The sequence below is a fragment of the Pinus tabuliformis genome, chromosome 4_1 (genome assembly GCF_031772625.1).
Source record: "Pinus tabuliformis cultivar Carrire ecotype Pingquan chromosome 4_1, CPIR1, whole genome shotgun sequence".
NCBI classification, from domain to species: Eukaryota; Viridiplantae; Streptophyta; class Pinopsida; order Pinales; family Pinaceae; genus Pinus; species Pinus tabuliformis.
This window is the reverse complement of record NC_142303.1, coordinates 427408218-427421650: the sequence shown is the minus strand read 5'-3', so window position 1 is coordinate 427421650 and position 13433 is coordinate 427408218. Positions and strand designations below refer to the sequence as shown.

Genomic DNA, 13433 nt, shown 5'->3' with positions numbered 1-13433 from the left:
CCAACGCAGCGACCTCCCTTACTACCTATCCGATGCACCCTATCCTCAACACTGTACGCACCGTTGTCCCGATGTATTCCCTGTCGCCTAGTTTCCGTACGTCTCCTCTGCTGTCAATTACCGTGGCACGACCGAGTTACCGTGGCTCGCAAGTCACCCATCTCCGCCAACATGGTTCTCCATTACCATGCTCCACTACCTACAACGCCTGGTCATCGTGGTGAACCCTTGCCACCGTGAACGGCCTCGACGTCATTCACTCCAATCTACGACTATAGTGCATGGTTAAAGCGTTGCACCATCGGGTGACACCCAATCAACAAACAGTGCGACCATCAATCTGTGGTCAAACGTTGCATCGACCGTGTGACCATCGAGTCACATAAGTCTATTTTTCTTTGTCAATTATATTACGTAATATAATATAGTGGGTTAACATATTAATGATAATAATATAATTAAATTAATTTTATAAATTCAATTAATTTAATTATATAAATCAAAAAATATATTATAATAATAATAACATTATTATTTTGTTAGATCTTAGACTTTTGTGATCCATATTGATAATAAGTTTGTCTTTCGGATTAATCACATCGTCGACATTTGGTTGACATTTCAAACCAACAAATGTGGTTCATCCTCAGGACAAATGGTGAAAAAATCAATCTTCACAAAGGTTTAAGTAGCATAGAAGCATCCTGGCCTGGAATTAGGCGTTAGGAACTAGCCATTAAGAAAAAGTTGTTAAGAATCAATTAGGGTTATAATCGGATTAATCACATCGTCGACATTTGGTCGATGTTTCAAACCAACTAATGTGGTTCATCCTCAGGACAAATGGTGAAAAAATCAATCTTCACAAAGGTTTAAGTAGCATAGAAGCATCCTTGCCCGAAATTCGCTGTTAGGAACTAGCCGTTAAGAAAAAGTTGTTAAGAATCAATTAGGGTTATAATATTAAATTGATTATTAATTGTTTAATTATAATTCCAAGGTTCCAATAAAATCAATTTGGGTGTATAATATTATAATATAATACTAAGGAAAGGGAAAATATTTTCATTTATTGATAATTAATGTCAATATTAAAGCTTAAATTTTAAAAAACTTAAAAAATTTAAAAAGAAATTATTTAAGGTTAAAAAATAATAATAATAATAATAAACAAATAAATAAGTAATAATAATAAGCGGTTTTAATTAATGTTAATAATAGAGATAAAATTAAAACGTATATGAATTATACACAAAGGCATCAAACATAGTTCTCAAATAATTAATAATAAGAGGATAGGGAACAAAAATTACAAGGGACAAGAAAGAAAGATAGAAAGAAATGACCAAATGAAGAATGAACAAAAGAAGAGAGAGAAATGAAAATGGGCCAAAAATTATGAAAAAAGAAAACAATCAAGAGGAGAGGGTCGGGATCTAGCTTCTACTGAATTTCCAACCATCATCTCTATTGAGATTGATAGGCTGCTTCTCAATCTCAATGGCTTCCCTTAGTTTTCTATGATGGAAATGATCAACCCTAGCGATGACAAGGGAATCCTCAATGCAGACATGGTGCTTCAATTTCACAGCGTTTCAGCTAAGGCCGATGAATGAGAGTGATTATGATTAATATTTGTCGCATGTTCTTGAATTCTTTGGTTTATGGACCAACGAGTCTCACCGATGTAAGGAATTCCACAAGAGCACGGAATTGAGTATACCCCTTTCATGTCTTTAGGGTTACCAGGGTTTTTAACAGACCTAAGAGAATTTCTAATGGTATTAAGCGGTTTGAACGAAGCACTAACATTATTCTTTTTAAGGAAACGTCGACAAAATATCCACGATGTGATTAATCCGAAAGACAAACTTATTAACATTATTATTATTTAATTTATTTATTTAAAACAAAGTCTACAATAAGTCAAGAAGGAATCAACAAAATTATTAACAAAGGCACAAAATGGATCCCAGTTCAAAAACAAGGGAAGGAAGATTTTCCTATAAGGGCCTTTCAATTATGGATCACAAATTAAGTACGTTAAAAGGAAGTATCCAAGAAATTAATATTGTTGCCAGCACAAGTAATGAAGAAATTTACATCAATATTAACTTGACAAATCAACTATTAATTCAAGAGTCAAGCATTGGTGAACAAATAGATATTTGTGGCCAAAAGGAGTACGAAATTAGTGATTTACAAGTGACAGTGGATCTATGAGTACATATCTCAATTTCGTGTTGTAACTATGTATAATAGAAAGATTGACATAATTTTTGGTCGACCTTGGTTTAGAGAATTGAGTGCATTCATGTTAGGCATAGAGAACAAAAGAATTGATGTTTTCTTATAAGGGAAAGATGATAACAATTCGAGACATGACAATGAAGTCAAAATCGATAATGTCCTCATCATAAGACTTTAAAGATGTTATGAAATTAATACCTCAAAGGAATCAAAACTCAATATCGAAGAAGCAAAAAGAGCTTGAGGAGGCCATATCCAATAAAAACGATGAAAATTCTCGTTTAAAAGATCATATCCAAAAACTACTTGCACAAGTCAAAAAGTGTAAAACTAAGCCGCAAAAGTTAGAACAAGAAAAAAAAGGTTTTGACGAGAAGCTCAACGAAAGTTTATCAGAGAAGGAAGAAGAAAATTTACACCTAAAGAACCTTAATAAAAAATTATTGGAACAAATCAAGTGTTTAAAAGACGAGAAGCTTGAATGCCAAAATAAAGTTGACTTGAAAAATGAGGAACTCATACGTCTCAAAAATCATAATCAGAGTCTACTCACTCAAATTAAGAAACTTAAAAATTATAAGAAATCATTAAACAACAAATTAGAAGAATTTCTCGCAAAGGAATTATTGAAGTCGTCAGATGTAATAGTTCAAGTTGAAAATAAGGGAACAAATAACGATTCCATCAATACCATAACTCAAGAAGATGAGAAACCAAAGAAAGTTAAAACCTATGCAGATGTTGCAGTTCAAACAATGGAAATTCCAAATGATGATGTTAGCTCAACAATGGCAAGACCTAAAGGGAATCAAGAAGCTGCCAAAATGATAAAGGAAAGTCCAACCAAAAGAACTATTTATCGACATCCAAATCACAAGAGTTGACTTTCCAATCAATCTACATACCAGTATCACTCAGAACAAAAGCAACAGATGTATGTTCGAAAGAATACTAAAGTTTGTGAAATCCAGTCCTATGATAACTATTCATCACAATATTCCAGTGATCAGAAGATTCCACAGAAAGTTAATTTAAGATGGTCAGATCCTTCCTCTGTGTGACAACTTTATATGTCACTCCAAGGATCATATCAACTTGTATTGACAAAGATGACTGTCCCAAGACAAGATGACATTCGTAGCAAAAAAAAGAGATCAAGCCCTTTCATCAACAACCTTTGAGTACAAAGCTTTTTGAAGGGATAAGCAATGTTATGAATATAATTTATGTAAAAATAATATTAAATAATAATCATAAAAATATGTAATTAAATAATAATATGTTAAAAAAAGAGGCATGTCTCTATAGACATGCCTATTCGTGAAAGGGTACTTACTTGGCTATATATACAGGACCCTCATTCCCAATTGTATCATCATTCTTATTCATACTTTTAATATATATGTGTGTAGCTCGATGGAGATCTTTATATTCCAACTCTTGTGGAGTATTTAACTAGAAAAACGAACTTTGTTCATTCCAAGAGCCTTTTTGTTGGTTGGTGTAGCATCAGATGTGTTCTAGCCACGAAATTTGGTGGAGAGGCTAAAATACATGAGATCTCCAAGACCCAGAAATCATTTCTGGAAATTCCACCTAGAAGTGACTTAATTAGATTATTAACCAATTTTTTAATGTTTCCTAAGTCTAAACTGAGGAAAACTAGTTAATTAATCAATATTAATTAAGTCAAGGTGATAATCATCTAGAAACTCAAACAGATCAATTCCAATATGATCCTAGCCATCAATTAAATTTTAATCTTGGTCATTGGTGCTCCAATAGTGGATTATAAGAGGAATTCGATGGTCACTTGGAGAACACACTTGATATCACCAGAAATTCGATTTCCTTGGCAAATCGATTTCCAAAGTAGCAACAGTCAATTGTCTAAGAGCAAGCGATCAAATAGTGAGTGAGGGGAAGGGGCAGTGAGTCTAGAGGAAGTTTTCCAGATCCGTGGAGGCAGCAGTAAGAGGCACGCGTTATTCCCAGTGAGGCAGCGCAAATGACTGTGTAATGGCATCAAATTGGCATTCGATTTGCTAGAGAGAAATTCATTCTCAGATCCAAAGGCCGAGCAGAGGTTCCAGAGTGTTGGAGAGACGATTTCCTCAGTAGGGGTAGGAAAAAGGACTTCATCAGACACTGGTTAGAGGCTTGACATCAAAAAGATTGTGCAGAGCAGCCGAGAGGCTGACACAGAGGCTTCAGGAAACCGAGTTTTCTGATGGAAGGTTGAGCCGAGATTGCTTGTCGAGGAAGGGTAATTCCCTTCAATAATTTTGCCAAATATTCTTCTTGTTTGAATTGCCAATTGGGCATCCATAGATGTACTCAGATTTTCACTATTGCATAACAAAATAAAACCCTCATTTACTGCACTAGTTTTCTCGCATTGGGTTTTTCCAGGGACTTTTGTCCAAAAACAACAATGTTATTTTTATGTGTGTGATAGTATTTTCTCAGTTCTAGCGCTATTTATTTTCCACAATTTTTATTTGTGAAGATTGCAATGTGGTTTATTCAGTATTTGCCATAGCAAACTGCAAATAAATTGTTAAATAAAATTAACAATTAGGAAAATAATTTCCAATTGCTGCAATAGGATTCCATATTGGCATTTTTACACTTTTGTAATTTTTTGTTTATATATATCCCTGAGGATAATGACTCTGTTTTCAAGTATTTTAGAGTGCAAATCCCTGATTTTATTGAATGCCAAACTTTGTTAAATAATTTTATATTTGTATGCCCAACCACGTAAAGGTTGCAACTCTGAAATATCTGGAGCAATAGCTTTATGGAGAAGGCGAGGTTCTTCTAATTCTCTCCAGGCTCGGTTAAAAACGGAGATCATTGATCAACGAAATGATCCATGATCTTGAAGCTAAAGGAAAATCAGAGTTGCGCGAAGAAGCAGAGCCGGCAGAAACCAGGTGAGTGCAAAGGAAGAATTACACAGATGAAGGCACACATAACACTCAGTAATTCATAAGTCAGGAGTCCACCATCTAATAGTCGGAATCGTCAATTGACAGAATCCGAAGACTGAGAATACCAAAGGTAAGTTCCCGAGAATACCCGGAGGTGAGTGCCTAGAATGGCAATGAAATTATATCTGAGTTTCAGGCATTCAAGACCCGTCAAGTGAGGAAGGAGTGTGTCGCTAGTGGACGGGAAAATTCTCGTTTCCCTAGTCTGTCAAAGCCCAAAAGTTTTGAATCAACCATATTAGAAAGAGTCAAGCACCGGGCAAAGCCCATCAACCAACGAAACCCAAAACCGTAGATAGGGGAACCCGTAACGGAAATTACCCGGAGGTTCTTCCATTCAACAAGTCAAGCTTTTGGAAGCGGCCTGGAACATTCAACAGTAGGCCAGCCCGGAGGTTTTCATTACAAGGCATGTGGGCCAAGCCAAAAACAAGTGAGCTCGTAAGTTTTTAAAATGTGCCATTAAAAAGACCTGGGCATCCGGGCTCCAACTCAGTAAGGGTATATGTATATATAACGTCGCGATTAAAAGATTGTGCATTCGGGCCTTTATGCGCTTGGTTATAAGGCGGGGTTCCAAGGCAACAACAGACGTGGAAGGAGGAGCTAAGGCAAAAGGGAAGACCATAGGTGTGTTGACAAAGGTAAGAGAGAAGGGTCGAGTTATTAAGTTTGCATTGGCTTTGTTACAAAGAGACAAATTAATATCAAGATTGTAATTCCACATATCTGGGAAAAGGACTCACCCCTCATAATAGGCATGTTACTCGACGCTTGATAGTCTCTAGAGTAACAAACCCTCTAAGAGGCTAGGACGTATGTTTTAGAATATTGCGCATTTGTATTAAATTTTCATAAGGGCGGAGGAAATATAGAGGGTCTGCATTGATGATGAAGGAAAAGGGGTTGAATGTATAACCCTTTCGGCTCCTTCCACTGTCTGTTTAAAGCCTTTCCTTGTAATTTGTTATAAAAAGGGATTTTTATATCCCGCAAGTTGGTTATACAAGAACGAAGGAAGCACCTTTTGAGCAAAGGACAGATTTGGGACTGTGGGATTTAAGCAGGCTCAAATTGGGCTTACATTAAAAAAGAAAAAAGACTATATTAAAACAAAAAACAAAGAATAGAAAAAAAAAGGGCTCAATTTTTTTTTAAAGGGGAGAAATCAAAATACATATTAAAAAAGAAAGAGAGAAAAGAACAAAATGAGTATATAAAAAATTGTTAAAAAAATTCAAAAATAAAGAAATAAAAAAGTTTTAAAAATATTATTAAAAAAATACAGATACGCAGTAGAATACTCAAAAGATCTGAAATATATAAATATCCATGATAGGCTAATATATATATATATATATATATGAATGTTTGAATACAAGAGATATGAGATGACTGGATTGTTACAAATGATGACCCGCTTATATACCTAGGCAGGTGCGTCTTCATGAACAGTTATGTCCCTAGGCACATGCCTCTTTATTAACTAATTATTATTTAATTAACTATCATTATGATTATTGTTTATTTATTTATATTTTTATTATTTCTATATAAACTATATTCATAACAAATAGATATGTGGAGACCTTATAACTAATCCGATCACTAGATTAATAATTAGGGTTTTAGAAGTGGATGCCCTAAAGCATCCCCATTACTCCTTCAATATCCTTCCTTGGTATTTTGTGCCATAAAGGCTCCATTAGCCCTTCTAGGATAAAGTGTTGGTCCAAAATTATGTTGATCACCTTAAAACATAAATAAATTCCCTTCCTTTTTCTCTCTTCTAGAGGGCTAGGGCAGCCACTAGGGTTTAGGAGCTGATCTGTGTGTAAAAGTTGGTGTTTTATTGCTTAAGGGTGGCCTTAAATGGTAGGTTAGTCTATAAAGCTTACACATGCAAAATCTACATAGTGGATTGCCTTACATATCCTAAAAGGGCTGACATCACCCTCTTTTTCTGCTATTTATGCATGTCTAAAAGCCCTAAAGCTGTTTACTTTAATTCAGCCGTAGTCTCTATTTGAAACCCTTACCCTTTTCTTGTTGAAGATCATTTGAAGGGTTTTTCTTAGGCTGCTATATGTCATTCAATGCCCTCTTATTGAAGATCATTCAAACCCTAACTTAACAGTCCTCTTATTGGTCTAGATTTAGAGTGTTTGAACCCTAACATTGAATACCTAGGTCATATTTGGCCATGACAAGCCCCCTATCCAACTTTAGACCATCAAAAACAAGTCACCTTGAGCCCTAGTATTAAAATACCTTGTATATGACTTACAGAAGCCTCACTTCTAGTTGAAATTCCACTAAAAAGCAGGAGGAAGGTTGCTGAGGTGACAGTGGCAACCCCTTCTCCTTGTTGCCATAAGGTCTGGCCGCTCACCCAGTGAGGCTTTGCACCAGGCCTACCAGATTTTGCGGCAACAGGGACTGAATAATATAACTGTTAGCATTGAATAGTTATTTTGTTAGTCTGCTCATTATTCAACATGTCAATAAATTAGAATATGGTCAATCCTGGGCTCAAAGCCAAACGAGAGCTGCAATCATAGAAGTTTAGAGGTCTAGCTTGAACTAGACGACTTCGGATTTCAGAAGGCTACAAACAAAAGATATCCTGCCAAGGTTGTTGCTAGCAGCAAAAAAAGTGTGTTTGATCATTGTTGGGAGGACTGTGAAAAGTAAATAATCATCAGAGATCACCTTGGCTAGATTCTTCAATACTTGAGGCTGAGTAACAAAATAAATGTTAAGATAAATTCAAGACAGAACCACTAGCTCTGTTACAAAGGAGATTCATGTACAGCTGATGTATGAAGCCTTACAGCCATAATTAATGCACCTTGATGAAAATATTGGTGAAGGAGATGATAAGATTTATCATCAAAGAGGAAACTTCGCCTTGGGCATTGATCAAGCAAAGCCTGGATGCATTCTTAAAAGTATAGTGCTGTGATTATTGGTATTACCAGTTAATAATGGAGTGTTACACTAGTGGTAATCTTAGAAGAAATGGACACACCAACTACAGTGAAGTCAGTCGCATGAAAGAGCAGACGAGGCACATGCTGCGTGACATATTGGACAACATGTGCACGATTTTAAGGCTGGGCCAACCTTTGCTGATAAAATCAGGAGGTACAGGTTCATGATTTGGTGTACAGTGGTTGCATAGCAAATTCTCTTAGCAGCTGCACAATTTCCATATGCTGGGATGTGCAGCGGTTGATGGTATGGCGAGACAAAGCATAGAGTGGCTGGCTGGTGACTGCAATTGAAAATCCATACAGTGAGAATCATACATGGATAGTGATTGTTATAAGGAATCAGATTTTGTACAACAGCTTAAATAAAAAGTGCACAGCATCTGGTGAATTTCGTACAGACGCTGTAGTACAATGACTGAACTAAAAACATGTATGACATGAATTTCGTACAATGGATGTTGTACAACAACTGAATTAAAACGCCTATGGTGGCTAGTCAATTGCCTTCACCTCTGGCCTCAAGAATGGCAATTAAGTTATTAATATGACTTTTCCTCTATCCCTTGTGTTGATCAATTGACCTCTAGTAGGAGCAATTTTCTTTCCAAGTGACATTGAAATCACACGAGTGGAAACCTTGTCTTTCAAAGGCCCAGGACTCTTGATACAGCTTCCCACTCTAATACCCTGTCATGAGAGAAATTACACAATAACAAATTGATCTCAAGAGTAACCATTGCATTTATTACAATGGAGTTTACCTCCTTATATATCATTATTCATAAAGCAAGTCATTACCACTTGTAAATGTGGGACAGACCACTTTACACAAAAAGTGAACATGAACATAACCGAAAGTCATAAAGTGACTCTATTACACAATACAAATAAATTCTAACAATATTATTAACTCACATAATGGTGGTATATTTCTACCATTTCTTGCCGCACATGTCTAGAATCACTTGTTTTGTAGTGGATAACTTCAAGCCACAGGATTAGATTTCAAGTATTATCTAATGGCATCCACCTATCAAGATGATTAGTGTCATTTATTAGTCCAATCAGTTAAGAACTTAATGCACATGATTGATGTGAGAAAAAGGTATAGATGGCAGTCATAACTAATTGTATAATGGCCTGCATATTTACTTGTATAACAGATGAAGGATTTTACAGTTCAGCCTGACAATTTCCTCGTTATTTTAAATAATTGGGCGATAGACTTTGTCATTTTTAATCAACACAAAATTCCAGTTCTCCTAAAATTTGTAAGAAGAAGACATACTGATTTGTCATCCAACAGATCATAACATTAATTCACTTGCAGTGCATTTGCATAATTCTGAAGTGCATTGGACTTGCCATGTAATTCAAAGGAGAGAAGAGGCTAATATGAGTATGCACCTTATCCGAGGTGTAAACTTTTCCAGTGGCAGTGTTCTGCAGAATACTTGCAGCCACCTGCAAAACAACAATATTAGCTACTACTCTGAACCTTCACCTTTAACATAGACATGAATTTTATCCTAGTGCATAAGACAATCGCTCAAAAGAGACTTTCTACAGTTTCTAGAAACTGACTGAGGAAAGTCCAGAAACCACAAAAGTCAAAAAGGTTATAACAGATACAAAGCCTGATGCTCATTGAAACCTTCTTGTTTGTAGGAACAAGAATTCCCATGATGCATAAGATCAACCACCACAAAATCTTCACAGAATATATGCATGATCACTAATCCCAATCTTAAGCATGTAATACGACTTATAACCATAACAGCATAAAATGTGAAATACACAAAAGATTCCTAACCTAAAAGAAACAAGTCTCACATCCATCTTAACCGATGAAGGCAGTAAAACTCTAAATAAAACCCCAAAAAAATTCATGAACATAGTCACTAGTAAAGATCAATGCCAAATGTGTAACATAAGTGCATACCTCGCCACCATTGATTGGTAGATCATAGCAAGGATTTAGTTTTAGGGCACGCTCAAGATAAGGAATCCAATGCCCCGTTAGTAAATCACGTCTAATCATTTCAACACCACATTGGTAGTACTGTCCAAGACAATATGAATATCAATAACGGACCAACAAAGTATAATTGCATTAGAACAAACATAAAGCAGTAAAAATAACATATGCCCGTTGCCACTGCAATGTGATGGCAAGGGCATGGTAAGATAATGTATGGAAATAACACATAAATCCTGGCTTTACCTCAAGCATGTTCCTCAGAAAAGGTTCTTCATTGAAATAATCACGGCGAACGAAGACAAAAGGTATCTTGTATGCCAAGGCCTCACTCACAGTACCATATCCAATTTTGCCTGGGGACAAGAAAGCGAACTTCACTCTATCACCATACATACACAGTTCGGTTGCCACAAATATTCCAAGCATATGAATATACCGATAATCAACTCCTTTAGAACATAAAAACAATACCTAGCATGCAGTCGCATGCTGCAATCAGATCAGGTGTGTAGACATCTGCTGCAAGCCTTTTAAAGTTGGGTGGAAACACTTGCGTTGGAGATGCAGCACATACCTTCCTCAATTGAAAAGCCCAGAACAGAATATTATTTAAACTAGTTGCCACTTTTCTTCTCTTTATGACATAACAGAATTAAAACAAAAGCTTACAGGACTACAACACATTAGCAAGCTTGGTGTTTTATAACACATACCAAGCATATCCAACCAGGTGGTAATGATTCTTCCTTCAAGGTCCAGCTAGCTTGCTGTGGATTACAATCAACAAGCTGCACCAGTCAGCCATACTGAAAAAAAGAGATTTCTGAATATCTACTTACATAAATTGAAGGTAGAAAATAAAAAACCTAATATAATGATCCCATAATCATCTGCTTGCTTACAGGTTTTAGATAAACTGAAGGTAGAAAATGAATAAGCACATTCAATACCATAATCTTCTGCCTGCTTACAGGTGATTTACTTAGTATTATGTTTCTTTCCTAAAAGCACAAGACAAATCATTTAAGGAGAATGGAAAAAACTCCTCAAGGAAATCACACAATAGCAGTATTGCAAACATTGCTGATGTAGCATTTTTCATGATGTTTAAGCCTCCCCAATAATTCACCATCCAATATTACAATTTATTGAAAAAATCAGCACATAAAAAATTGCTAACCCTGTGAAGAGACACCCTATAAAAGCCTGAAATCTTATTCTTTCGCTCATTTTTGTCTGCTGCAATTGGCACTTGAGAGAAAAGAAACTTCTAATCATCATCCATCAGGAAAATAAATGTTTTATGACACATATTTTACAATGTTTGGTGGAGAAATTACGGTGGAAAAGCACCACTTCAACTGACATATGTCAATCAGGTGCTCAGCCAACCTTTCGTGCTTTGGAGTGCAAGCACAATAGTTGTGTATTTAAAATATATATATAAAGAAACACAATAGATTTGCAATTTTTTTTTATAGTTTATGACCTTGTAGTATGTCTGATATGCACATCAAAGTTCGACAAACCTCTTATAAGTTAGAATATTATCACCTTGACCAGAACCAGCCACAAGATCAAACCAGGACTGAACCCAAACTGGACCAGAACAAGCCGACAAACCTATTTGTGAACCAGTTCGACTAAAAAATATATAAAATTTCAAAATATAAACACACTTTAATGCATGAATGTGTAAATGTATGTATATGTACACACACACACATGAAAGTAAATCCAAATAATTAAATAACAAATATGCAACATTTGCTCATGTCTATAGCTTGTAAGGGTGAATATAACAAAATGGCATCCAGTGTGATACTTATCTGAAACAAAACACAAACAACGAGACTCTAAATGGCCTCTGAAGTCCAAAACTGCACATCACTTATTACAATAACTGCACATCATAATGATCAATCATAAAATTCATCCCTGCTGCTGGGGTTGGACCCTTGTTTGCATCATCATGATCAAAATCAGGGTAACTCTCTAGCACAAATTCTACAGAGACACTGGGTACTAGTGTTTTGTATCTTTGTTTTTTCATTTTTTGCTTTAATTTTCCTATTTTTTTCGAGCACTGGGTGATTTGGGACTGACCTAGTCAAACTGGCCTAATACAAAAACCAATCCAACACCTAGACTGATTCAACCAGTTAGTAACTTAGTTCTGACCAGGTCCAATCCAACCAAATTTCAAAAGATGTAGGGTAAGGCAGCATGAGAGGCCCCTTGATGTAAATGACATTGACACCATGTCTAAGCAGACAGTGGAGATCAAGGGGCCAGTTATGGAGGAGGCACCCAAGTGGTTATAGGAAGAGCAAGAGCAATTGGTAGGGGAGTGTTGACCACTGGAGTGGCACCTGATGATTATATGAAGACTCAATGCCCAAAGATGTACCCATGGACACTTGTACCATCATATATCATCAATCAATACAATTTTTTAACTCTACTTCTATCTTCTCATCATCTTTCTTGTACCCAGATTTCACACCCTGCAGGGAATTGTAATAAGTGATACTAGTAATGATGAGTTTTTGAGTCTGTAACAGCCCTAGGATGCTAAGACTCAATCAGAAAACGAATAAACCTTGGTGTGGTTTTCTTATCTGGTTAATTATTCCTTCTTTTTCAGAGGCGGATAATTTTCTAGGTTTTTTCACTCAAGTTTTACCCCAAAGTTGGGGTGACAGTTTGAAGGTTGAGCCCCTAACACATCTTAGTGTCTAGAATCGATGTATATTACCATACTAGATCACACAAAAAAATTGGTGGAATTTGGTTAAGTCTAGGTAGTTATTTTTTATTTTTTAGATTTTTTGCACTGAGGAAATTGCTAATAAAATTATACTTGTAATGTAATAAGTGATGTCTAGAGAAGTTGTATGGGGTATGAGTAATGAAATTTGTACCTCTCACCCTCAACTTTCTACTATGACACCACTTTGATGGGTTAGAAATGTGTTTTGAACTCTCAAAACCCACTTTTCTTTAAATTTAGTGGGAAATCTGGCAATTAATTAAGCCAGAAATTAAATAAATGGAGAAAAATAAATATCCACACATGCTAAATGTTGTGGAAATGAAGTGGAAAATTATGGGGGAGTTAAAGTGAAGTCCCAAGATAATGTGAACTCCTAAAATCAAGGAAAGAACATGTGCTCGAATAAAATCAAATTTATGGCATTAAAGGAGAAA

At 35.8% G+C, this 13433-nt stretch overlaps 1 protein-coding gene across 1 annotated transcript in view; it reads right to left on the bottom strand.

The window, feature by feature from the left end:
- Positions 1–13433, bottom strand: part of LOC149176121 (L-arabinokinase-like) — a 474339-nt gene that overhangs the window by 261847 nt on the left and 199059 nt on the right. The window contains exons 10-14 of the mRNA XM_089419887.1: positions 10937–10990; positions 10695–10797; positions 10467–10576; positions 10185–10304; positions 9650–9706 (exon numbers count right to left, since the gene is read on the bottom strand). Coding sequence (XP_089276013.1) covers positions 9650–9706; positions 10185–10304; positions 10467–10576; positions 10695–10797; positions 10937–10990 — 444 coding nt within the window. The remainder of the gene's footprint in view (positions 1–9649; positions 9707–10184; positions 10305–10466; positions 10577–10694; positions 10798–10936; positions 10991–13433) is intronic.